Consider the following 27,252-nt stretch of genomic DNA (forward strand, 5'->3'; position numbering starts at 1 on the left):
TGTGTCCCCCCTTCATCTACACTGATTGAATCGGATGTTTTGTACACTGTGTACATTGTCAGTGACAGATCCCAGTAAAAATGGCATACATATGTACACCCAAATAAAAATATCCTAGTTGTTGTGTACAAACCATTTATAGACGACTTACCATCACCTGCTGGTCACAAATACATTTCCTTCACTACAAATGTGATTATACACTCAGAACAGCATTTTCTAAATAAACTGTCTTTACACAAGTTTGTATTCAAAACTATTTATTGCATTCTGACAAAATTATTTACAAAAACCCAATACTTCTTTATAGACACACAAATTAATATTTACATCATTACTCTACTGGCTCGTTTTCCCCAAATGAGAACAAAATACTGCACACATCCAAACAGTGAAATAACAGGAAAATCACAGGGCTTCTCCAGCCTGGACTAGGAGAACAGGGGGCTAGCAGTAAGGGCCTGGGATAGAGGGTAAGGGGCTTGTTTTAAGAGCAGGCATATCATTTGCTCTGGACCAGAAAATAGCTTGTGTTGTTAAAGCGAATAACTTCCCCCTTCTCCTCTTCTTCCTCCTCTTCATCCTCCTCCTTCCTCTCTTCTTCCTGTGGGACAGGTTCCCCGTAGACTGGGAGATCAAAGTTCACGAGGGCATGTCCTTCCTGGGTAGGCAGGGCTGTGACTTGGGGGGAGGGGCAAGCAGGAGAGGAGGAGACGGTACTCAACCTCCACAGTTTAGACATGAACCTCTCCCTGTGTCTGAGAGAGCGAGAGAGAGAGAGACGGCGGGCGGAGGGTGGGGAGAGAGAGGGTGGGTGGAGGTAGGGAGAGAGAGGGTGTAGGAAAGAGAGAAGGAGAAAGGAGGGAGGAAAGGCAGTTTGAGCAGAGAAAGGGAGCAAGAGAGAGGGGAAGGTATTTAGATAAATGGTGTTGTGCTTGTTGTTTCTGTAGATGACAAAATGAACAGCTAGTGAATGAACTGATGGTTAATCATGATAACCATAGATATGTACAGGACAGGGTTTAACATAGATTGTTCAGACTGAATACAGTTGTTATCATAGTGAGGATGGGAGGATCAGAGTGGAGGTGAAGAACAGAGGGGAGTGGTTTACCTGTAGAGGTAGGCAGACAACAGAGTGATTGACAGCAGCACACAGAAAGCAACCACCCACAGGACATGAGGCCACACCTCTACATCACCCTGAGACTCAGAGACTGGGAGGGAGAGGGGGAGAGAGAGGGAGAGGGGAAAACAGAGGGGTTGGGAGGCAGAGAGGGGGAAGGAGGGAGAGAGAGGGGGAGGTAGGGAGGGAGGGAGAGAGGTGGAGGGAGGGAGGGAGAGAGAGAGGGGGGAGAGAGGGAGAGTGAGAGGGGGGGAGAGGGAGAGTGAGAGGGGGGGGGGGAGAGAGAGAGGGGTCGAGAGGGGGAGAGAGAGAGGGGTCGAGAGGGGGAGAGAGAGGGTGAGGAAGGGAGGTAGAGAGAGAGTGCGGGTGAAAGGTCATGATATTAATAAACTGTTACACTATTATACCGGTGTGTGTGTGTGTGTGTGTGTGTGTGTGTGTGTGTGTGTGTGTGTGTGTGTGTGTACAGTACTTGTGTGAAACTTAAAGAATGGGGTGAGATGAGTTGGCCCAGGTTCTGTTTCCTGAAGCACGTTCAGTTGATGAGGTTATGACATTAGCTTCCTGTTATGGCCTTCTGTAAGGTAGGGGGATTTCTGACATTGAAATTTCCCACTCTCTCTAACACAAACACACTGTAGCTTCAACCAATCGACATACAGTAGCTCTCTGTCCCACTAACCTGATGTCTCTTCTATCATACCAGAGCCAGAATCTATGTAGTCTGTGTAGTCCTGCTGGAGAGACAGAATAAGACAATGTGAGAAAGATAGATGTCAAACAGAGAGATTAAACAACTAGGACCACTGTGTGCGTGTGAGTGTGTGTGTTTCTTACCATAACAGTAGAAAGATCGCTGAACACAGTTGGCACAGGGGCTGTAATAAAGGACATTCACCATGAACCACACAACTGTTCACACGTACACAGCTAACTGGCTAATACTTCCACTAGTGTAGAGTGTGTGTGTGTGTGGCTGGGTACATGAACAGGATCTGTTGAAGGGTAAGGGAGTTGACAGGTAAGCTGTAAAGCTCTGTAGAAGGTATCTGTTAAGACAAGAGACCAGAGCAGAAAGGAAGGAACAGGGAGGGGTTGTCATGGCTACCTTTGTCTATGAGCTGGATGGTTCTAGTTAGCCTGGTCCTGGATGATAGTATGGAAGAGTTGAATTAAGCACGTACAGATCTGGTGTGTGTGTGTGTGTGTTACCTGTCCAGGTGTTGGCGTAGACAGCCGTGCTCCAATCACTCCAGTGGCCATCAAACTCTTCCTTAGCTCTGAGTTGGATCAGGTACTGTACTCCTGGCAACGCATCTGTTATAGTGTAGGACCGGGCTGTGCTGGTCCCTTTTATCTACATGCACACCAACACACACACACACCAACACTTTTGATTTACTATCCTTATTCACATTTAAAATCCTATTTTCCCTAACCCCTAAACCTAACCTTAACCGCAAACCCCCTAACCCTACTTATAACCCTAACCATAAATCTAACCCCTCATAGCCTTTTTGCTTGTGGAGACTGGTGAAATGTCCCCACTTGAATTGTCCTTGTTTTACTAACCTTGCGAGGACTTCTGGTCACCACACTGACAGTAAAACCAAAACCACACACAGATGACAAAATAGAAAATGTAATGTCTGTTTGAGCCAGAACAGAGCAGGCTAGATGAACAATATGGGCCATTACAAACACACAGACGCACACACCAACACACCAACACACGCATGCGAAGCCACACACCTGTGTTCCGTGTGGCATGGTGTGGTATCTGAGCTCATAGAGCAGCTCGTGGTAGCGGTCTCTCTCTTTCCAGGAGTGAGGAACAGCCCAGCCCACCCTCAGTCTCCTCTCCTGCCCCTCCACACCCCTCACCACTACTGAGCTGGGGGGGTCTGGCTTAACTACACACAGGGGGAGGGAGGGAGGGGGAGAAGGTGAGAGTGGGAGAGGAGGAGGAGAATGTTAGCAAGGTGTCTTATTGAGTGGTCTGTTAAACATGCACACAAACCTATACTCACATCACACACACACACACATGCCTGCACGTACGCACACACATACGCACACATACAAACAGACACACGCCTGCACGCACACACATCACACACACACGCACATGCCTGCACGCACGCACTCATATCACACACACAGACACCCACGCACACACACATATCACACACACACTCACTAATGTCCAGAGGTGTGAAGTCTAGGAGAGGGCTGGTGGTGTTGCCAGCAGTGTTGGTGACACACAGGTAGGCCAGGTGTGGCTCTCTACTCTCCTTCTCTTGGTGACCTATAGCACACCAACACCGAGACAGCAGGGAGGAGTAGGAACAGTTGACACGAGAGAATGACCCTGATAGACTGAGAGAGAGTTAGTTAGTATTCCACCCACACTGTTCTGTCGGCATCATCTGTATGATAAAGTAAGTAATTTAAGACAAATGAGTGAGGAAGAGGAGAAAGAAGAGGGTGATGAGGAAGAGGAGGAAGAAGAGGGTGACGAGGAAGTGGAGGAAGAAGAGGGTGATGAAGAAGATGAGAAAGAAGAGTGTGATGAGGAAGAGAAGAAAGTGATGAGAAAGAGGATGAAGAAGAGGGTGATGAGGAAGAGGAGGAAGAAGAAGGTGATGAGGAAGATGAGAAAGAAGGAAAATGTGTGCTCTCACCCTTTCCGTAGGAGGAGGTAGCACTGAGGGACAGGAGTCACCAGTTGACTGGCTGTCCAATCACAGCGGATCTTACTGCTGGGTGACCTCTTATAGCAGGACAGCTTAGGCCTCTCTGGAGGAACTGAAAGAAATTCCAGGGGAAAATACATAATGTTTGTCCGTTGTTCTTATGTGATCATGAATGTCTGCTGCTGATTCACACTTCACAGAACACATACAGTATGGTTGTCAGCTTCAATGACCAGAGGTGATGAGGTTAGACAGAGAGATGCCATCAGTATAACTCACCTGCCACGCTCACCCTCAGAGAGGAGACCAGTTTGCCCCCGCGGTGGCAGCTGTAGTTCCCAGAGTCACCCACCGCCAGGGAGGGCAGGGTCAGAGTGGCGCCTCTCCTCCCTAACACCACTACTCCTCCTCCTCTTTCCTCTCCTCCTCTCAGCGGCCTCCCGTTCAGTCTCCACTGAGACCTCCCTCTCAGCCCCCTCACCATCCTCCCCCCCTCCTCCTCTTCCTCATAGTCATCCTCACTGTCCATCGCATCAGTCCACCGATCAGAGGGCAGCTCAGTGTCAGCCCCTCCCGCTCTGCTGTCTCTGGTTGGTTGGAGCGATGTCCCAGTAAGAGGAAATAGTTTCTGTGTATCTGTATGTCCTGGTTGATTGACAGTGTAAAGACTCCACCCTGTATCCCTCGGCTCTCCTCCTCCTCCTTTGTGCTCCTCCTCCGTTACAACTTCCACATTCTTTCCATTCCCTTTGTCAACTTCTCTCTCAGTATGAGGGGTGTGGTCTCCTGCACGAGTGTTCCTGATGATGGTTTTCTCCGTACGGTCTGTCCTGGTATCATCTGTCCAGCTTATGACAGGAGTGTCTGTTACGGTAAGGACAATAGTGTCCTTTCCAGTAGAAAATGTGTCTATTCCATTATCACTGCTGTCTTTTATAGCACTGACTGTAGTTCCATTATCACTGCTGTCTTTTATAGCACTGACTGTAGTTCCATTATCACTGCTGTCTTTTATAGCACTGACTGTAGTTCCATTATCACTGCTGTCTTTTATAGCACTGACTGTAGTTCCATTATCACTGCTGTCTTTTATAGCACTGACTGTAGTTCCATTATCACTGCTGTCTTTTATAGCACTGACTGTAGTTCCATTATCACTGCTGTCTTTTATAGCACTGACTGTAGTTCCATTATCACTGCTGTCTTTTATAGCACTGACTGTAGTTCCATTATCACTGCCGTCTTTAATAGCACTGACAGTGGTTCTGTTAGATGTGGTGTCTGTTGTGGTGCTGACAGTGGTTCTGTTAGATGTGGTGTCTGTTGTGGTGCTGACAGTGGTGGGATGTACTCCGGTAATGACACTGGTGTGTTCGGCCCTGTTAACCATCACCTCCAGCCCGTTCACCTCCACCTGACCACTACAGGCCAAGACCAGAACGCTGCCTGGGGACAACACCAGCACCCTGGGAGGGGGGTCTGGAGGGACAGACAAAGACATATTGAGTCAATACTGTACAGAGACACAGACATGGACACACATGCAGGCACGGATGTACCCTTATACACACACACACACACACACACACACACACACACACACACACACACACACACACACACACACACACACACACACACACACACACACACACACACACACACACACACACACACGTGTTGAGGGGTATAGGTTGTGGTTGACTGGGCAGTACAGATAAACTGAGAGAACACATTGCATAACTGATCACCAGCCCCTCTCTCACTTCCTCTTTCAACACATCCCTTCTTCCCACCTCTTTCTCAAAGTCTATCTCTCCTCCATCTCCTCTCAGTATTTATCTTCTCTCAGCCTGTCTCTTCTTTAACAAACTCTCTTTCTCTCTCACCCTATCTGTTATTCTGTTTTTCTCTTCTCCTCCTATGCCTCCACCCTCTGTCTGTTATTCTGTTTTTCTCTCCTCCCCTATCCCTCTCTCCCACCATTAAAGCTCCGTCACAGAGCTACAAACCATTTGTCTAAATGTTTACTGATTAACATTCTTTACTAAAAATAAACAAATAGTATAACAATCTCTCTGTCTGTGGACCCAACCTCCATAAAGCTGCTGTCACTAGACACTGGACATTCTCTATAAAGACCGGCAGAAGCCAAACTGACACCAGCTGATAATGTGAAAGAAACCCTGTAGAAACAGAATTATTCAGTTTTGACAAATCTGTGGCTTGTTAGTTTACCCTTGGGTCTGAGTAAACACGATTGGCTCCAGCCTTGACAATGTTGGCCTAATGCCAATACTGTTCCCAGGACCCTGGACTTTCATACTTATAGTCTCATGTTTAGAAAGTAGTATATTTTTGTATATCATTTATAAGTGATACCCAGAGCATTCAGGAAAGTATTCAGACCCCTTCACTTTTTCCACATTATCTTACTGTACACCCTAACTCTAAAATGGATTATATAAAAAGAAAATATTTTGTTAGGTTACAGCCTTATTCTAAAATGGATTAAAACATAAAAATCCTCATCAATCTACACACAATACCCCATAATGACAAAGCAAATGTTCTAATTTATGAAAATGATTTTTTTAAATATTACATTTACATACAGTTGAAGTCGGAAGTTTACATACACCTTAGACAAATACATTTAAACTCAGTTTTTCACAATTACTGATATTTAATCCTAGTAAAAAGTCCCTGTTTTAGGTCAGTTGGGATCACCACTTAATTTTAAGAATGTGAAATGTCAGAATAATAATAGAGAGAATGATTTATTTCAGCATTTATTTCTTTCATCACATTCCCAGTGGGTCAGAAGATTACATACACTCAATTAGTATTCATTGACATCGCCTTTAAATTGTTTCACTTGGGTCAAACATTTTGGGTAGCCTTCCACAAGTTTACCACAATAAGGTGGGTGAATTTTGGCCCATTCCTCCTGACAGAGCTGGTGTAACTGAGTCAGGTTTGTAGGCCTCCTTGCTCGCGCACGCTTTTTCAGTTCTGCCCACAGATTTTCTATAGGATTGAGGTCAGGGCTTTGTGATGGCCACTCCAATACCTTGACTTTGTTGTCCTTAAGCCATTTTGCCACAACTTTGGAATTATGCTTGGGGTCATTGTCCATTTGGAAGACCCATTTGCGACCAAGCTTTAACTTCCCGACTGATGTCTTGAGATTTTGCTTCAATATATCCACATCATTTTCCTACCTCATGATGCCATCTATTTTGTGATGTGCACCAGTCTCTCCTGCAGCAAAGCACCCCCACAACATGATGCTGTCACCCCCGTGCTTCACGGTTGGGATGGTGTTCTTCGGCTTGCAAGCCTCCCACTTTTTCCTCCAAACATAATGGTCATTATGGCCAAACAGTTCTATTTTTGTTTCATCAGACCAGAGGACATTTCTCCAAAAAGTACGATCTTTATCCCCATGTGCAGTTGCAAACCGTAGTCTGGCTTTTTTATGGCGGTTTTGGAGCAATGGCTTTTTCCTTGCTAAGCAGCCTTTCAGGTTGTGTCGATATAGGACTCGTTTTACTGTGGATATAGATACTTTTGTACCTGTTTCCGCAAGCATCTTCACAAGCTCCTTTGCTGTTGTTCTGGGATTGATTTGCACTTTTAGCACCAAAGTACGTTCATCTCCAGGAGACAGAACGTGTCTCCTTCCTGAGCGGTATGGCGGCTACGTGGTCCCAAGTGTTTATACTTGCGTACTATTGTTTGTACAGATGGACGTGGTACCTTCAGGCGTTTGGAAATTGCTCCCAAGGATGAACCAGACTTGTGAAGGTCTACAATGTTTTTTCTGAGGTCTTGGCTGATTTCATTTGATTTTCCCATGATGTCAAGCAAAGAGGCACTGAGTTTGAAGGTAGGCCTTGAAATACATCCACGGGTACACCTCCAATTGACTCAAATGATGTGAATTAGCCTATCAGAAACTTCTAAAGCCATGACAAAATTTTCTGGAATTTTCCAATCTGTTTAAAGGCACAATCAACTTAGTGTATGTAAACTTCTGACCCCTGGAATTGTGATACAGTGAATTATATGTGAAATAATCTGTCTGTAAACAATTGTTGGAAAAATTACTTGTGTCATGCACAAAGTACAGTGAGGGAAAAAAGTATTTGATTCCCTGCTGATTTTGTACGTTTGCCCACTGACAAAGAAATGATCAGTCTATACTTTTAATGGTAGGTTTATTTGAACAGTGAGAGACAGAATAACAACAAAAAAATCCAGAAAAACGAATGTAAAAAATGTTATAAATTGATTTGCATTTTAACCTGTCTGGGCTAGGGGGCAGTATTTTCACGGCCGGATAAAAAACGTACCCGATTTAAACTGGTTACTACTCTTTCCCAAAAATTTAGTAAATTCACCGGAAGTTTTCGGTGGGGATACATTTTCTGAACATCATACGCCAATGTAAAAAGCTGATTTTTGATATAAATATGAACTTGATTGAACAAAACATGCATGTATTGTATAACATAATGTCCTAGGAGTGTCATCTGATGAAGATCAAAGGTTAGTGCTTCATTTAGCTGTGTTTTGGGTTTCTGTGACATATATGCTTGCTTGGAAAATGGCTGTGTGATTATTTTGGGCTATGTACTTTCCTAACATAATCTAATGTTTTGCTTTCGCTGTAAAGCCTTTTGGAAATCGGACAATGTGGTTAGATTAACGAGAGTCTTATCTTTCAAATGGTTTAAAATAGTCCTATGTTTGAAAAATGGAAATTATTGCATTTTTTAGGTTTTTGTATTTCGCGCCACACGGTTCCACTGGCTGTCGAATAGGGTGGGACAGTGACGTCCCACTAGCCCAGACAGGTTAATGAGGGAAATAAGTATTTGACCGCCTCTCAATCAGAAAGATTTCTGGTTCCCAGGTGTCTTTTATACAGGTAACAAACTGAGATTAGGAGCACACTCTTAAAGGGAGTGCTCGTAATCTCTGCTTGTTACCTGTATAAAAGACACCTGTCCACAGAAGCAATCAATCAATCAGATTCCAAACTCTCCACCATAGCCAAGGCCAAAGAGCTCTCCAAGGATGTCAGGGACAAGATTGTAGACCTACACAAGGCTGGAATGGGCTACAAAACCATCGCCAAGCAGCTTGGTGAGAAGGTGACAACAATTGGTGCGATTATTCGCAAACGGAAGAAACACAAAAGAACTGTAAATCTCCCTCGGCCTGGGGCTCCATGCAAGATCTCACTTTGTGGAGTTGCAATGATCATGAGAACGGTGAGGAATCAGCCCAGAACTACACGGGAGGATCTTGTCAATGATCTCAAGGCAGCTGGGACCATAGTCACCAAAAAAACAATTGGTAACACACTACGCCGTGAAGGACTGAAATCCTGCAGCGCCCGCAAGGTCCCCCTGCTCAAGAAAGCACATATACATGCCCGTCTGAAGTTTGCCAATGAACATCTGAATGATTCAGAGGACAACTGGGTGAAAGTGTTGTGGTCAGATGAGACCAAAATGGAGCTCTTTGGCATCAACACAACTCGCCGTGTTTGGAGGAGGAATGCTGCCTATGACCCCAAGAACACCATCCCCACTGTCAAACATGGAGGTGGAAACATTATGCTTTGGGGGTGTTTTTCTGCTAAGGGGACAGGACAACTTCACCGCATAAAAGGGACGATGGACGGGGCCCATGTACCGTCAAATCTTGGGTGAGAACCTCCTTCCCTCAGCCAGGTCATTGAAAATGGGTCGTGGATGGGTATTCCAGCATGACAATGACCCAAAACACACGGCAAAGGCAACAAAGGAGTGGCTTAAGAAGAAGCACATTAAGGTCCTGGAGTGGCCTAGCTAGTATCCAGACCTTAATCCCATAGAAAATCTGTGGAGGGAGCTGAAGGTTCGAGTTGCCAAACGTCAGCCTCGAAACCTTAATGACTTGGAGAAGATCTGCAAAGAGGAGTGGGACAAAATCCCTCCTGAGATGTGTGCAAACCTGGTGGCCAACTACAAGAAACGTCTGACCTCTGTGATTGCCAACAAGGGTTTTGCCACCAAGTACTAAGTCATGTTTTGCAGAGGGGTCAAATACTTATTTCCCTCATTAAAATGCAAATCCTTTTATAACATTTTTGACATGCTTTTTTCTGGATTTTTTTGTTGTTATTCTGTCTCTCACTGTTCAAATAAACCTACCATTAAAATTATAAACGGATAATTTCTTTGTCAGTGGGCAAACGTACAAAATCAGCAGGGGATCAAATACTTTTTTCCCCTCACTGTAGATGTACGAAACTGACTTACCAAAACTATAGTTTGTTGACAAGAAATTTGTGGAGTGGTTAAAGAACGAGTTTTAATAACTCCAACCTAAGTGTATGTAAACTTCTGACTTCAACTGTAAGTATTCAGACCATTTACTCAGTACTTTGTTGAAGAACCCACCTTTGGCTGTGATTACAGCCGAGAGTCTTCTTGGGTATGACGCTTCAAGCTTGGCACACATGTATTTGGGGAGTTTCTCCCATTCTTCTCTGCAGATCCTCTCAAGCTCTGTCAGGTTGGATGGGGATTGTTGCTGCACAGCTATTTTCAAGTCTCTCCAGAGATGTTGGATCGGGTCCAGGCCCTGGATGGGCCTTTCAAAGACATTCAGAGACTCGTCCCGAAGCCCCTCCTGCGTTCTCTTGGCTGTGTGCTTAGGGCCGTTGTCCTGTTGGAAGATGAACCTTCACCCAGTCGGAGATCCTGAGCGTACTGGAGCAGGTTTTCATCAAGGATCTCTCTGTACTTTGCTCCGTTCATCTTTCCCTCAATCTTGACTAGTCTTTCAGTCCCTGCCACTGAAAAACATCCCCACAGCATGATGCTGCCACCACCATGCTTTACTGTAGGGATGGTGCCAGGTTTCCTCAGACGTGACGCTTGGCATTCAGGCCAAAGAGTTCAATCTTGGTTTCATCAGACCAGAGAATCTTGTTTCTCATGGTCTGAGAGTCCTTTAGGTGCCTTTTGACAAACCCCAAGCGGGCTATCATGTGCCTTTTACTGAGGAGTGGATTCCATTTGTACCCTTCCCCAGATCTGTGCATCGACACAGTCTTGTCTCGGAGCGCTACGGACAATTTCTTCGACCTCATGGCTTGGTTTTTGCTCTGACATGCACTGTCAACTGTGGGACCTTATATAGACAGGTGTGTGCCTTTCCAAATCATGTCCAATCAATGGAATCTACCAAGTTGTAGAAACATCCAAGAATGATCAATGGAAAAAGAATGCACCTGAGCTCAATTCCGAGTCTCATAACAAAGGGTATGAATACATATGTAAATAAGATATGTTTTTTATATTTAATCAATTTGCTAAAATGTCTAAAAACGTGTTTTCCATTTGTCATTATGGATTGTTGTGTATAGATTGATAAGGACATTTAAAAATATATATATTTTACAATAAGGCTGTAACGTAACAAAACATGGGAAAAGGGAAGGTGTCTGAATACCTTCCGAATGCACCGTACGTTTTTAAGAGAAAGCTTTTCAATTGGCATCTCTCCCCGTTTTCAGTCACAGGTGGGGACAGTGCAGGAGGTGGACTCATGAGTTGTGCTCCAATTTTACTGCGGATAGCTTTATTTGTGACCTATGTACAAATTAGAATTGTGCACAGCAGAGCATAATAGAGTTGCCACATCAATGTTACAATGAGTTAATTAGTTAAGTTATTAAATGTTATATTCCAATGTAATTTAATGTTATTAGTTATATTCCATTCCAATATTATATTCCAATGAATATATTTGTTTTTTGAATTAAAAACAACTATTGAAAACCGTTTGCTCCTGAATGTCATTTTAAAGACTGCTGGGATTTAAAATCTTGCATTATTCAAATCATATTTTGTGCAATTGTACATAATGGATGGTATGGATAAGGAACAACAAAGAAAGAACAAAGAAAATAAATGTGCAGGTGAGTTAAATAGAGAACTTTACATCAAATCTCTTCATAGTGCGGATATTAATGGTGATATGCGCAACACAACCCCCCCTATATTTTATTTAAATAATTAACATAAGACAACTAAACTTAGCTTTTGAGTATTACTTACCAAATCATTTCTATATAAAAGTGATTAAATGGATTTTAACACACTTGTGTGAAACCCTATGTCATAATCTTTTACCAGGGTAACTGGCATCCCCGGGGGCCAGTTTACTAGTAGTTTACTGGGATAACTGGCGTCCCTGGGGGCCAGTTTACTAGTAGTTTTTATAAAACGCACCTTTTCTAAAAACAACATTTCATGAAATAACAAAACAAGTGTAAACTGTAGCCATTTATAGTTTATTCCCCTAAACATGACCTTCATCCACATACCATTGTTTTTCTCTGAACAGCTTTTTTTGTGTCAGCAATTAGACATTGTTCATAGGGGGGGCTTGGTTACCCGATAGTACCCTATCTCTGTAAAATGTCAGAGCACTGAGCTTACCAAAAGCTTTTTATTTTCAAAGCCCTTTACATGTAACTCAGCTCATGTCATGTTACTTTAGATTTTTGCGACTAGCAGAAACATTGCAGATGACCACCACATGTAAAATTCTCAATTGTCCATATGAGAAAGCAACACCGCTCTGTCAACAAAGTCCTATATTTAGGAGACGAAATCCAACTTTTTGGATATAATGCTAATGATCCACTATATATACAGCAGTATGTGGACACCCCTTCAAATGAGTGGATTTGGCTATTTTGAGCACACCGCCATGCAATCTCCATAGAGAAACATTGGCAGTAGAATAGCCTTACTGGAGAGCTCAGTGACTGTCATAGGATTCCCCCTTTCCAAATAGTTAGTTCATCAAATTTCTGCCCTGCTAGAGCTTCCCTGGACAACTGTAAATGCTGTTATTGTGAAGTGGAAATCCCTTTTCCATCTGTTTATCTAGAAATCAAAGCCTTTACTTATGCCAACATTTTAAGATGACACATTTAAGAAAAATGCATCCATGCCTTTATTTCCCACAAAATATAAACTAGTAGCTTTCATTTGACACCCAATTTGATATGCTCCAAATATCTAATTTGATAACTTCATGGGGACTTTTCGATGAAAATGTAATAAAATAAACGTACCTCTCCGTGGACAGGTCCCGTCCAGAAAGCAGTGGACTGTCAGCGCAGACAGGAGAACCGTCAGCCTAATCCACGATGGCATCTTTACGCTTCTTTAATACGAGTCATCTCTCTGTGTCGGTAAATCCAATCACACCGTATCAGTAGACTAGATTAGAAAGCTGCTCCCTTTCAGACGTCAATTAACACTCATTTGAAACGGAGGAAAAAAAACGTTATACAAGTGGTCCCTGTTCCCGTACAAGCTCTCCAGACTACCTCTCCGCTGGCCTGAGTCTGGACTGGCGTTATGACCAGCTGTTGATTTACATAACTCAAATAGATCAGACCACCTTCTGTGTTTTAATAAAATAACAGAAGCGAAGACATCACCAGGGGCATATTCATTACGCCGAATCTGTTGCTGAAACGGGGAGGGACCTACATGAATGTGTCCTAATAGACTAATTACACCCCAGGCACCAGCTAAATGGACCCCCCCCCCTCTCTCTCTCACACACACACACACACACACACACACACAGTCCCAACGGGCTCTATTCAATCCGTATCGCGGAAGTTCAGCTTTACAGCGTGATTGAAATTTAAAGATTATGCTCCCGCTTTAGCGGAGACTGTATTCACGATAAACGCTGCATGTCGGCTCAACCGGAAATTACCATTACATGTTTATCCCGCAATATGTAACGATTCAGAGATACCGAGAGAATATATCCCTAAATCTCCGTTTCTTCTGGTCAGACAAAATGAACTCTCAGAAATCGGACATTACGAAAGTACAGATAGTGTCGTGTCCCTGTGTCAAACTCCTTTCCAGATAAAACTGTCCATGTTTGCAGGGCGAAAGGCCAGAAGCACTTTTTCGGAGCCAGCGCGCTGGGGAGAGTATGTGACAAAACAAACACTAGGTTTACGTAGTACACTGCTTTTTCAGGAGATTGAGCAAACATTTTGTGGTAATCTTGGCATGTCCTAATGACATGGTCGGTAATAATAATCAGCTTCTCTGAAGGCCACGTTCACCCTGTTTTGCTCTTTTGGTTCTGGAGATAAGGCCCGGGTTGCGGTTAAGAACATTGAGACAAACGTCTGTAAAAAGTGCTATAAATAGGTTAGATTGATTGTTTCCCTTATTATAAACATTATTCCCCGTACAGTCACACTACAAATGAAATCATACTTTGAGGTCAACTGTAAATAATTATATTTCAGTTGACACTTCCTCTTTGGATTGACAAAGACTTGATTAACTTTCTTAACTTGAACGTTCTCACTGAAACCCAACATCAACCTGCTGTATCTATCTATAACACCAGTGCTTGAAGTGTACTGAAATAGGTGACAGTACTTATTTTGGGTGTCCCTACTGTTTATAATTATGTGCCACTGGCAGAACGCCACAATATTTTAAAGCAAAACTCTGTAAGAGGTGCCAAAACTCAAAACATTAATACATTTGAGGTGCGATACTCAGTACTCGTGCGTTCTGGCCCAATTCAAGCACTTTATAACACGTTGCAACACAATCTCACACTCAACTCGTGCAAATATGTACAAAAAGTATTTAAGCCGATTCAGTTTGTTTTTGTGAATTTTTGTGTGGCTTAATTCGTGTGAAAAGACACATTTTTGTGCAACTTCATTCATAGGAAAATATTTTTTGGGGGGCAAACCTAGGAACAATCTTTTGAAAGTTATTCGAGCAATTTTTGTTGTTGTATTTTCACACAAATTAAGCCACATAAAAATGCACAAAATCTGCTGAAATACTTTTTGTACATATTTGCACAAATTGAGTGTGATATTGTGTTGCACTGACTTACAGGTGGTTTGAGCCCTCTACAGCAAGGAGAGACAGGTCCAGCAGAGCAGAGACTGGTTGTGCTGCTTTCACCCTATAATCTTTCTAACCAGAGGCTGTATGCTATAGAACAGTGGTATTCAAACTTGTTCAGCTGGGACCCCATTTTTTCCGGACACAATTTCCGGGGAAGCCATTTTTCTTCACAACATTTTTTTGCGACCTCATCCCACCCCAAAACAAATAACTTAACCTTCAAATCTGTAAATTCCAATTTTTACATCAAGAAATAACCTTCAATTCATTACATGTTCATCTCTTATCAAAATTAAAAGAAAACAATAAATACATTTTATTTTTCAAATGATCTTTCTCAAAAACATTTTTATGTTGACCCATACAATAATCTGTACTCTTCATTTTTTGTTCCTAAAAAAAATATATGTTTTTTTGTTTTCTGGCTGCGATCCAACTGCAGTTCACTCGAGACCTGGACTTTGAATACCACTGCTGTAGAGTACAACAGCTGTCTCATCTGGTTTCACCCTATATCTTTCTAACCAGAAGCTGTATGCTGTAGAGTACAACAGCTGTCTCATCTGGTTTCACCCTATATCTTTCTAACCAGAAGCTGTATGCTGTAGAGTACAACAGCTGTCTCACCTAGTTTCACCCTATATCTTTCTAACCAGAAGCTGTATGCTGTAGAGTACAACAGCTGTCTCATCTGGTTTCACCCTATATCTTTCTAACCAGAAGCTGTATGCTGTAGAGTACAACAGCTGTCTCACCTGGTTTCACCCTATATCTTTCTAACCAGAAGCTGTATGCTGTAGAGTACAACAGCTGTCTCACCTAGTTTCACCCTATATCTTTCTAACCAGAAGCTTTATGCTGTAGAGTACAACAGCTGTCTCACCTAGTTTCACCCTATATCTTTCTAACCAGAAGCTGTATGCTGTAGAGTACAACAGCTGTCTCACCTAGTTTCACCCTATATCTTTCTAACCAGAAGCTGTATGCTGTAGAGTACAACAGCTGTCTCATCTGGTTTCACCCTATATCTTTCTAACCAGAAGCTGTATGCTGTAGAGTACAACAGCTGTCTCACCTAGTTTCACCCTATATCTTTCTAACCAGAAGCTGTATGCTGTAGAGTACAACAGCTGTCTCACCTAGTTTCACCCTATATCTTTCTAACCAGAAGCTGTATGCTGTAGAGTACAACAGCTGTCTCACCTAGTTTCACCCTATATCTTTCTAACCAGAAGCTGTATGCTGTAGAGTACAACAGCTGTCTCACCTGGTTTCACCCTATATCTTTCTAACCAGAAGCTGTATGCTGTAGAGTACAACAGCTGTCTCACCTAGTTTCACCCTATATCTTTCTAACCAGAAGCTGTATGCTGTAGAGTACAACAGCTGTCTCATCTGGTTTCACCCTATATCTTTCTAACCAGAAGCTTTATGCTGTAGAGTACAACAGCTGTCTCACCTAGTTTCACCCTATATCTTTCTAACCAGAAGCTGTATGCTGTAGAGTACAACAGCTGTCTCACCTAGTTTCACCCTATATCTTTCTAACCAGAAGCTGTATGCTGTAGAGTACAACAGCTGTCTCACCTAGTTTCACCCTATATCTTTCTAACCAGAAGCTGTATGCTGTAGAGTACAACAGTGAAAGCATCATTCCAGTGGCCCTGGAGGACTGGGTTTGTTTCCCCCTGCTGTATAGAAGGAATACGCTACATGATGACATGCCTAGTAGAGGGATGAATTGGGTTGATCATCATTACTGTGGATTTATTAAGGCTTAATAATAACATCCCTGATCCCTCCCTCATTAACACGTTCTCCTGTTCCTAGACCAGCTCAGTCTCTAGGTAACTACAGGTTACTGTCTGACTGTATAAGTCCATATTAGCATACTTTCCCACACACTCAGTCCGCCCCAAAGCAACATGGAGGTCCAGGTTTTTGTTAGAAGTCCATCTCCTCTCTCTTAAGCCCAGTACAGGTGGGGCTCAGAGTCTGAGATATAACTGTAGTTCTGTCTATGGGCCCAGCAGCAGGTCACCAATATGGTGCAGAGGAGGAGGATGAAGAAGAACATGACGAAGAGGAGTCTTGCTGTGTCCGGTAAGCTTAAAATGGCATTCTCACTGAGAACTATAGTGAACACAGAAGCTCCGCCCATGAACTTATGATGACATATACTACAACATTCCAGCAAGGACAGCATCCTGCATTCTTCAGTCATTGGTTGGCTGACTGAACCCCTCAGTGTCCTGCCAAGTTATTGGCTAAAACAACAGACGGACTATGTATGTGAAAATGTCAGTCAGACAGACAGTCAGGCAGACAGATAGAGAATGTACAGTAGTATGTACCCATAAGAGTGTAGGATCGTGCAGCCTGTCTGGTTTGACTAAGTCTTTGGGCATGGTGACACAGCAATATGTAACCATGAATACAAAGACCAGGACCACTGATAAGGTTCCAGAGACCTTCCTCATACAGACTGTACAGGTTAGATGGACAGCTCTACACTACTGCATTGGTTTACACTGTGTCATACATTATTAGAGAAGGTAGATAGCATTACTTGGCCTATTAAAGACATGTTTATGATTGGTTAACAGCTGGATACAGACAGGTGTATTGGAGTACTATGTCTAACAACAGCTGATCATAAAAACCACTCATTCTGCTATTTCATCTCAATTCACCACCTTTCTGACGATCAAATGAACCTCTCTTCTGTCATAAAGACTCAATTCACCACCTTTCTGACGATCAAATGAACCTCTCTTCTGTCATAAAGACTCAATTCACCACCTTTCTGACGATCAAATGAACCTCTCTTCTGTCATAAAGACTCAATTCACCACCTTTCTGACGATCAAATGAACCTCTCTTCTGTCATAAAGACTCAATTCACCAGCTTTCTGACGATCAAATGAACCTCTCTTCTGTCATAAAGACTCAATTCACCACCTTTCTGACGATCAAATGACCCCCCCTCTGTCATAAAGACTCAATTCACCACCTTTCTGACGATCAAATGAACCTCTCTTCTGTCATAAAGACTCAATTCACCACCTTTCTGACGATCAAATGAACCTCTCTTCTGTCATAAAGACTCAATTCACCACCTTTCTGACGATCAAATGGACCTCTCTTCTGTCATAAAGACTCAATTCAATACTTTGTTTTGAACCAATCTGATATGTTATGACATATGATCCATTGTATAAATAGTATAGTCATGTCTGAACCACAGTGGTGTTGTTGGAGCGGGGTTTCTCTCCGGATCCCTGTGGTACCAAGCTCTTCAGCAGATGGTTACATCATTTGCATGAAGAAGTGCTTCTTTCAGTCCACCTCATTGGTTGAAGAAAACAGAGAAGTGGGTTGTGGGTAGTCTGAGCATGTCTATCACAAATACCACACACTATCTTTCAGACGGATACATATATGTACCAACACTATTGCAACGACAGTGTCATACAAATACCAGTGGGTGTTGATGGGTGTGTATGCCTTCTGCCTACAATGGCTGCCACTTTGGATCGCTTCCTAACCCAGGGTGAGTGCCATTCCAACTTCAGTATTCCAAACTTCCAAATGCAGTATTTCTTCACGTATTCCAAGAGAATCCAGTGGGATATGACAGCCTGTCCTTCTTCTTTCTATCATCTGTCCATCCGTCTCACACGGTGTGGTTGTTTTCCTTGGGAACAAGGGGAGGTCCCGGGCTGCTGGTTCCGCTGGTGCGAGAGGCACCGCCCCTCCAACCAAATAGAGCATCCTGCAGGAAAGGTGGAACACACGGTTACTGTTGTGTGTGTGAGGTTGTGTGTGAGGTTGTGTGTGTGAGAAACAGATTAAAGAAGATGACAGTATCTCACCTGTACAGCGCCCAGACTAAGGTTCCAGCCACCAACCGAGTCTCCCCAGGACTCCTCACCGAGGTGGGGGTGAGAGCGTCAGTAGAGGGGACCTGGGCTGGAGCTAACGCTGGAGGTGTGGTTGTGGGAGCGCCAGAAGCCACCTGTGGGAGTATGACAGGCAGCGTGTGTGTTCCCTCCTCCAGGGGAGTGTCCTGCGACCCCCCCAGGAGAGAGGATGAATTGGACAGGGGGGGAGCTGATCCAGACACATAGCTAGGAGCTGGGCTGCTCTCTCCTGAGGCGCTCTGGGGGGGATGTGTGGTTGAGTGTTTCTTTTTGCGCAGGGTGTCTATCCAGCTGGAGCTGTGTCTGGAGGCAAAGTTGGCCAGGGCCAGGGAGGACAGTCTCATGTTCTTCCCAGAGGTGATGAGCTCCCCAAATCCCTCCTGGTGGGCAAAGGCATATCCTGACCTCCTGGACCCGCCCCTCGCCCCCAGACGACCCTCAGGCACGCCCCCGCCCCTGCCCCTGACTCCTCCCATGCATCGACCCGCTGGCTTCCTCGTCTTCTGACGCACCAGCTGGGTGTAACGCACCTGGAGGGGGAGGGCGAGGGAGGGGTGAGAGCAGGGGAGGTAGAGGGGGAGGGAGAAGGGAGAGCAGGGGAGGTAGAGGGGGAGGGGGGAAAGGGAGAGGTATAGAGGACACAGAGGAGTGTTATTTCCTAGTATAAAGGGATATGTAGGGTTTAATACAGGTGACCGGTATCCTGGGACTTCCTGACCAAGCTCCTTCCTGTTTCAGGAGAGAAATATTGACAGGTCCTGTAGACCAATAATTAAAACATGTTATGCAGCACTAATGCAAAAATAGTAAATATGCACGATAGGTGCATGCATGAAGCGAACATATCGACTCCCTGGCTTCACAACCTACATTAGACCAGTCATCACAACGCTAGCAGCCAACCATATTTAGCCTATAGGCCTGCTCAACATAGTCCTCAGTAGAAAACATCACTTACATACATGACTTCCATAAACTGCATTGCTGACTATCATGTGTAGGCTACACACGACCTGTTGACACAGTTACTGAAGGCAAACCCCATCTCACATTCACAAAGCTCCAGCCATACTCACTGTTAACAAAATGGTAGGTACATTGTGTCCACAAACGCTCTTGAGGAAATAGACATTTGCAACATTGTTCCATGATGTTACAACAACAAAAATGAGTAGACAGGCTGGACTAGTCAGACTGGCAGGGATTTGATCAGCCGCTGTGCTGTCCTCCACTACTAGGCCTATTACCTTGTCTGTTTGTTTAGTGGAACATCTGATATGTTCCCTCTGACAAAGTCACCACAATGAGCAGGTTATGATAAGCCACAACCTTCTGAATCCCCCTGATAGCCAGGTCCAGGTTATAAACCACAACCTTCTGAATCCCCTGATAGCCAGGTCCAGGTTATAAACCACAACCTTCTGAATCCCCCTGATAGCCTGGTCCAGGTTATAAACCACAACCTTCTGAATCCCCCTGATAGCCAGGTCCAGGTCATAAACCACAACCTTCTGAATCCCCCTGATAGCCAGGACCAGGTTATAAACCACAACCTTCTGAATTCCCCTGATAGCCAGGTCCAGGTTATAAACCACAACCTTCTGAATCCCCCTGATAGCCAGGTCCAGGTCATAAACCACAACCTTCTGAATCCCCCTGATAGCCAGGTCCAGGTTATAAACCACAACCTTCTGAATCCCCCTGATAGCCAGGTCCAGGTTATAAACCACAACCTTCTGAATCCCCCTGATAGCCAGGTCCAGGTTATAAACCACAACCTTCTGAATCCCCCTGATAGCCTGGTCCAGGTCATAAACCACAACCTTCTGAATCCCCCTGATAGCCAGGTCCAGGTCATAAACCACAACCTTCTGAATTCCCCTGATAGCCAGGTCCAGGTTATACACAACAACCTTCTGAATCCCCCTGATAGCCAGGTCCAGGTTATAAACAACAACCTTCTGAATCCCCTGATAGCCAGGTCCAGGTTATAAACCACAACCTTCTGAATCCCCCTGATAGTCAGGTCCAGGTTATAATCAACAACCTTCTGAATTCCCCTGATAGCCAGGTCCAGGTTATAATCAACCACCTTCTGAATCCCCCTGATAGCCAGGTCCAGGTTATAAACAACAACCTTCTGAATCCCCCTGATAGCCAGATCCAGGTTATAAACTACAACCTTCTGAATCCCCCTGATAGCCAGGTCCAGGTTATAATCAACAACCTTCTGAATCCCCCTGATAGCCAGGTCCAGGTTATAAACAACAACCTTCTGAATCCCCGATAGCCAGGTCCAGGTTATAAACCACAACCTTCTGAATTCCCCTGATAGCCAGGTCCAGGTCATAAACCACAACCTTCTGAATCCCCTGATAGCCAGGTCCAGACCATAAACCACAACCTTCTGAATCCCCCTGATAGCCAGGTCCAGGTTATAAACCACAACCTTCTGAATTCCCCTGATAGCCAGGTCCAGGTTATAAACCACAACCTTCTGAATCCCCTGATAGCCAGGTCCAGGTTATAAACCACAACCTTCTGAATCCCCCTGATAGCCAGGTCCAGGTTATAAACCACAACCTTCTGAATCCCCCTGATAGCCAGGTCCAGGTTATAAACAACAACCTTCTGAATCCCCTGATAGCTAGGTCCAGGTTATAAACAACAACCTTCTGAATCCCCTGATAGCCAGGTCCAGGTTATAAACCACAACCTTCTGAATCCCCCTGATAGTCAGGTCCAGGTTATAATCAACAACCTTCTGAATTCCCCTGATAGCCAGGTCCAGGTTATAATCAACCACCTTCTGAATCCCCCTGATAGCCAGGTCCAGGTCATAAACCACAACCTTCTGAATCCCCCTGATAGCCAGGTCCAGGTTATAAACCACAACCTTCTGAATCCCCCTGATAGCCAGGTCCAGGTTATAAACCACAACCTTCTGAATCCCCCTGATAGCCAGGTCCAGGTCATAAACCACAACCTTCTGAATCCCCCTGATAGCCAGGTCCAGGTTATAAACCACAACCTTCTGAATCCCCCTGATAGCCAGGTCCAGGTTATAAACAACAACCTTCTGAATCCCCCTGATAGCCAGATCCAGGTTATAAACTACAACCTTCTGAATCCCCCTGATAGCCAGGTCCAGGTCATAAACCACAACCTTCTGAATCCCCCTGATAGCCAGGTCCAGGTCATAAACCACAACCTTCTGAATTCCCCTGATAGCCAGATCCAGGTTATAAACCACAACCTTCTGAATTCCCCTGATAGCCAGGTCCAGGTCATAAACCACAACCTTCTGAATCCCCCTGATAGCCAGGTCCAGGTTATAAACAACAACCTTCTGAATCCCCGATAGCCAGGTCCAGGTTATAAACCACAACCTTCTGAATCCCCCTGATAGCCAGGTCCAGGTCATAAACCACAACATTCTGAATTCCCCTGATAGCCAGGTCCAGGCCATAAACCACAACCTTCTGAATCCCCCTGATAGCCAGGTCCAGGTCATTAACCACAACCTTCTGAATCCCCCTGATAGCCAGGTCCAGGTTATAAACCACAACCTTCTGAATCCCCCTGATAGCCAGGTCCAGGTCATAAACCCCAACCTTCTGAATCCCCTTGATAGCCAGGTCCAGGTCATAAACCACAACCTTCTGAATCCCCCTGATAGCCAGGTCCAGGTTATAAACCACAACCTTCTGAATTCCCCTGATAGCCAGGTCCAGGTCATAAACCACAACCTTCTGAATCCCCCTGATAGCCAGGTCCAGGTTATAAACCACAACCTTCTGAATCCCCCTGATAGCCAGGTCCAGGTTATAAACCACAACCTTCTGAATCCCCCTGATAGCCAGGTCCAGGTCATAAACCACAACCTTCTGAATCCCCCTGATAGCCAGGTCCAGACCATAAACCACAACCTTCTGAATCCCCCTGATAGCCAGGTCCAGGTCATAAACCACAACCTTCTGAATCCCCCTGATAGCCAGGTCCAGGTTATAAACCACAACCTTCTGAATCCCCCTGATAGCCAGGTCCAGGTTATAAACCACAACCTTCTGAATCCCCCTGATAGCCAGGTCCAGGTTATAAACCACAACCTTCTGAATCCCCCTGATAGCCAGGTCCAGGTCATAAACCCCAACCTTCTGAATCCCCCTGATAGCCAGGTCCAGGTCATAAACCACAACCTTCTGAATCCCCCTGATAGCCAGGTCCAGGTTATAAACCACAACCTTCTGAATTCCCCTGATAGCCAGGTCCAGGTCATAAACCACAACCTTCTGAATCCCCCTGATAGCCAGGTCCAGGTTATAAACCACAACCTTCTGAATCCCCCTGATAGCCAGGTCCAGGTTATAAACCACAACCTTCTGAATCCCCCTGATAGCCAGGTCCAGACCATAAACCACAACCTTCTGAATCCCCCTGATAGCCAGGTCCAGGTTATAAACCACAACCTTCGGAATCCCCCTGATAGCCAGGTCCAGGTCATAAACCACAACCTTCTGAATTCCCCTGATAGCCAGGTCCAGGTCATAAACCACAACCTTCTGAATTCCCCTGATAGCCAGGTCCAGGTCATAAACCACAACCTTCTGAATCCCCCTGATAGCCAGGTCCAGGTTATAAACCACAACCTTCTGAATCCCCCTGATAGCCAGGTCCAGGTTATAAACCACAACCTTCTGAATCCCCCTGATAGCCAGGTCCAGACCATAAACCACAACCTTCTGAATCCCCCTGATAGCCAGGTCCAGGTTATAAACCACAACCTTCGGAATCCCCCTGATAGCCAGGTCCAGGTCATAAACCACAACCTTCTGAATCCCCCTGATAGCCAGGTCCAGGTCATAAACCACAACCTTCTGAATTCCCCTGATAGCCAGGTCCAGGTCATAAACCACAACCTTCTGAATTCCCCTGATAGCCAGGTCCAGGTCATAAACCACAACCTTCTGAATTCCCCTGATAGCCAGGTCCAGGTCATAAACCACAACCTTCTGAATTCCCCTGATAGCCAGGTCCAGGGGGAGTGAAAAGAGCCAACAAGCTGGCTGGCATCTTTCAGTCAAAGTTATGGGTAAGCTAAAACAAATAACATTTTCACTAGCCTGTAGTCTAATAAACTAATCATCTTTTACGCCTACATTTAGGCTAGATCAACAAATTTTGTGGTGACTTTGACGGAACTTTGAGTTGAGTAAATTGTGACAAATACAACAAGAAACCATTAGTTTCCTGTCCGTATTTCTCAATTTACAGTGGTAAAATCAAATCTTTTTTAGAACTAAACCAAAATAGACCACATCCTGTCTTTCCAATTGAAACAAATGAGTCATAGTGGGCAGAATAAGCAAAATGGTGGGCAGAGCCAAGCACAAGCTAGCGAGATCCTATTAGCTCATTCTAGCACACATCTGCATATTTCCATTAGAAAACGCCTACTCTGTGGAGTGAGCGTGTGCAATAACTCAATTAGCCTTCGCATTCCCTCTAAACAATGCCATTTTTTACAACTTTGGCAAAGGTTAAAATCTACAAAACGTAGTCTACTCCGTTCATAACAGATTTTAGTTTTGGGGACAGGAAACTGTATTGAGGTCAAAAGCTTCCCCGATGAGAAAATGTGCAGAATGTTGGCCAAAATCCATCTCCTTCCATCTTCTCCAATCTTCTCCCACTGGGCCATATATGGTAGTGAGTGGGAACGCCAATCGGATGCTTCACATTTACACATTCTGTGAAATATCTGTCTCATTGTTCTATCTGTGGTATAATTATTGTCAGATTTATTTCAGGACGGTTGCAATATTCTCAGGAAGGATGTGTAGAACGTGTAGAATGTTTTCGGACAATATTAAACCCTAGTGATAATGACGTATTATAAGGTGATAAGGACAGCTGTTCTAGAGGGCATTAAGTTATATTCATGTCTGTAGGATAGACACAGACTCGTTCTGAGTCAATATTTACAGAGAAGAGATGTGACGGGATACAGAGAGTGGTGGCGTACGCACAAACAGTTAATCATTGGTAGAGTTAGGGGGCATTGGTGTGATTTCAGTCACAGCAATGAAGAGACAAACAGACAGAATCACAATAGTATAGAGAGAAGACAGGAGGCATGGCTGACAGACTGAAAGTTAGACTGAAGGTCAGACTGAAGGCCAGACTGAAGGCCGACTGAAGGTCAGAATGAAGGCCAGACTGAAGGCCCGACTGAAGGCCGACTGAAGGTCAGAATGAAGGCCAGACTGAAGGCCTGACTGAAGGTCAGACTGAAGGCCAGACTGAAGGTCAGACTGAAGTTCAGACTGAAGGCCAGACTGAAGGCCCGACTGAAGGTCAGACTGAAGAACATACTGAAGATCAGCCTGAAGGAAATACTGAAGGTCAGACTGAAGAACATACTGAAGGTCAGACTGAAGGAAATACTGAAGGTCAGACTGAAGAACATACTGAAGGTCAGACTGAAGAACATACTGAAGGTCAGACTGAAGAACATACTGAAGGTCAGACTGAAGGAAATACTGAAGGTCAGACTGAAGAACATACTGAAGGTCAGACTGAAGAACATACTGAAGGTCAGACTGAAGAACATACTGAAGGTCAGACTGAAGAACATACTGAAGGTCAGACTGAAGAACATACTGAAGGTCAGACTGAAGAACATACTGAAGGTCAGACTGAAGAAAATACTGAAGGTCAGACTGAAGGAAATACTGAAGGTCAGACTGAAGAACATACTGAAGGTCAGACTGAAGGAAATACTGAAGGTCAGACTGAAGAACATACTGAAGGTCAGCCTGAAGGAAATACTGAAGGTCAGACAGAAAATCATATTGAAGGTCAGACTGAAGGAAATACTGAAGGTCAGACTGAAGAACATACTGAAAGTCAGACTGAAAGTCGGATTGAAGGTCAGACAGAAAATCATATTGAAGGTCATACTAAAGGTCAAACTGAAAATCAGATTGAAGTTCAAACTGAAGATCAGTTTGAAGGTCAGACTGAAGGTGAGACTGATGTAGATGAGCACTGAAAGACTTTGAGACAGGAACAGAGGATCATAAAGAACTGGTCATGATCCAGCATCCATTCTTCATCCCTTCCACTGATTTCACATGACTGAATTACTATTTTATTTTACCTTTATTTTACCAGGCAGGTCAACTAAGAACAAATACTTATTTACAATGACAGCCTGGCAATTGGTGAATGCTATCTGGAGTTTAACTAACTGTTTTCACCTATCCAATGTGTTAGTGAGTAGGATCAGTGATTAGGATCAGTGAGTAGGATCAGTGATTAGGATCAGTGATTAGGATGTGTTGGATCAAGGAGGGATGTACAGTGTGTGTGTGAAGTGTGTGAGTGTGGCCAGAAGCATATTGTTCTCACCGTGTCAGAGAGCTGTGAGTGTGGCCAGAAGCATATTGTTCTCACCGTGTCAGAGAGCTGTGAGTGTGGCCAGAAGCATATTCTTCTCACTGTGTCAGAGAGCTGTGAGTGTGGCCAGAAGCATATTGTTCTCACCGTGTCAGAGAGCTGTGAGTGTGGCCAGAAGCATATTGTTCTCACCGTGTCAGAGAGCTGTGAGTGTGGTCAGAAGCATATTGTTCTCACCGTGTCAGAGAGCTGTGAGTGTGGCCAGAAGCATATTGTTCTCACCGTGTCAGAGAGCTGTGAGTGTGGCCAGAAGCATATTGTTCTCACCGTGTCAGAGAGCTGTGAGTGTGGCCAGAAGCATATTGTTCTCACCGTGTCAGAGAGCTGTGAGTGTGGCCAGAAGCATATTGTTCTCACCGTGTCAGAGAGCTGTGAGTGTGGCCAGAAGCATATTGTTCTCACCGTATCAGAGAGCTGTGGTTTCAGGTCCAGTTTGAGGAATCGGAACGCCAGAACTGGTACGATGCAGATCACTGTGGCCAAGACGATGGTCAGCCACACCAGCGGCTGGACCAGTGTGCTCTGGGCACTGCCTACGAAGTGGAACTGGTTGGGAAAGATGCTGAACAGAGTCTGGCTGTGCATGGCCAACATGATGGTGAAGAAGGTGCCCACAGAGCCCCACACAAAGAAATGGTTGATGGCTGTCCAGTAGCCTGTGTCCAGAGCAATCTACACACACACACACACACACACACACACACACACACACACACACACACACACACACACACACACACACACACACACACACACACACACACACACACACACACACACACACACACACAAGCAGAGAGAGATTTAAGCAATAAGGCGTGGGGGCTGTGGTACTATGTATGGCCAATATACCACGGTTAACGGCTGTTTTTAGGCACGACGCAATGCAGAGTAATTAGAAGAGTAAAAATACATGTTTTATCATACCTGTGGTATATGGTCTGATATACCACGGCTTTCAGCCAATCAGCATTCAGGCCTCTAACCACCCAGTTTGTACTGAAAGCCGGTGTATATCAGACTGTATATAATAAGACACCTCGGGGGGTTGTGGTATA

The 27,252-nt window shown here is 44.5% G+C and overlaps 2 protein-coding genes across 10 annotated transcripts in view; both read right to left on the minus strand.

Annotated features, from left to right (window-relative positions):
* Positions 1–243: 243 nt before the first annotated feature.
* il6ra (Interleukin-6 receptor subunit alpha) lies at positions 244–13,873 on the minus strand. 5 transcript variants are annotated; one of them, NM_001173710.1, is given in 11 exon segments: positions 244–758; positions 1,115–1,217; positions 1,809–1,863; positions 1,964–2,004; positions 2,339–2,483; positions 2,879–3,039; positions 3,327–3,505; positions 3,811–3,934; positions 4,102–5,040; positions 5,077–5,301; positions 12,974–13,337. In NM_001173710.1, coding segments are annotated over 11 exon segments (2,310 nt in total). In that variant the 5' UTR covers positions 13,056–13,337; the 3' UTR covers positions 244–502.
* Positions 13,874–15,085: 1,212 nt separating this feature from the next.
* The window catches only part of LOC106575497 (phospholipid-transporting ATPase ID), a 68,021-nt gene continuing 55,854 nt past the window's right edge, over positions 15,086–27,252 (minus strand). For 3 of the 5 annotated variants that reach the window (XM_045698679.1, XM_045698682.1, XM_045698666.1), the window contains 3 exons: positions 26,597–26,866; positions 18,686–19,263; positions 15,086–18,585 (listed from right to left, as the gene is read on the minus strand). In XM_045698679.1, coding sequence (XP_045554635.1) covers positions 18,354–18,585; positions 18,686–19,263; positions 26,597–26,866 — 1,080 coding nt within the window. In that variant the 3' untranslated portion in view covers positions 15,086–18,353. The remainder of the gene's footprint in view (positions 18,586–18,685; positions 19,264–26,596; positions 26,867–27,252) is intronic. The other 2 variants (XR_006759941.1, XR_006759940.1) reach the window with 2 other exon arrangements.

The sequence above is a fragment of the Salmo salar genome, chromosome ssa02, assembly GCF_905237065.1.
Source record: "Salmo salar chromosome ssa02, Ssal_v3.1, whole genome shotgun sequence".
In the NCBI taxonomy this organism is placed as follows: domain Eukaryota; kingdom Metazoa; phylum Chordata; class Actinopteri; order Salmoniformes; family Salmonidae; genus Salmo; species Salmo salar.

Excerpts from the sequence above, each read along its gene's own strand:
- il6ra (XM_014151636.2), bottom strand. The coding sequence starts at position 13,055 with ATGCCATCGTGGATTAGGCTGACGGTTCTCCTGTCTGCGCTGACAGTC. Across the intron at positions 5,302-12,973 it reads CGGGACCTGTCCACGGAGAG|ACCCCCCTCCCAGGGTGCTG; the intron begins GTACGTTTATTT and ends CTGTCCCTCCAG. Across the intron at positions 3,935-4,101 it reads TCTGAGGGTGAGCGTGGCAG|TTCCTCCAGAGAGGCCTAAG; the intron begins GTGAGTTATACT and ends AATTTCTTTCAG.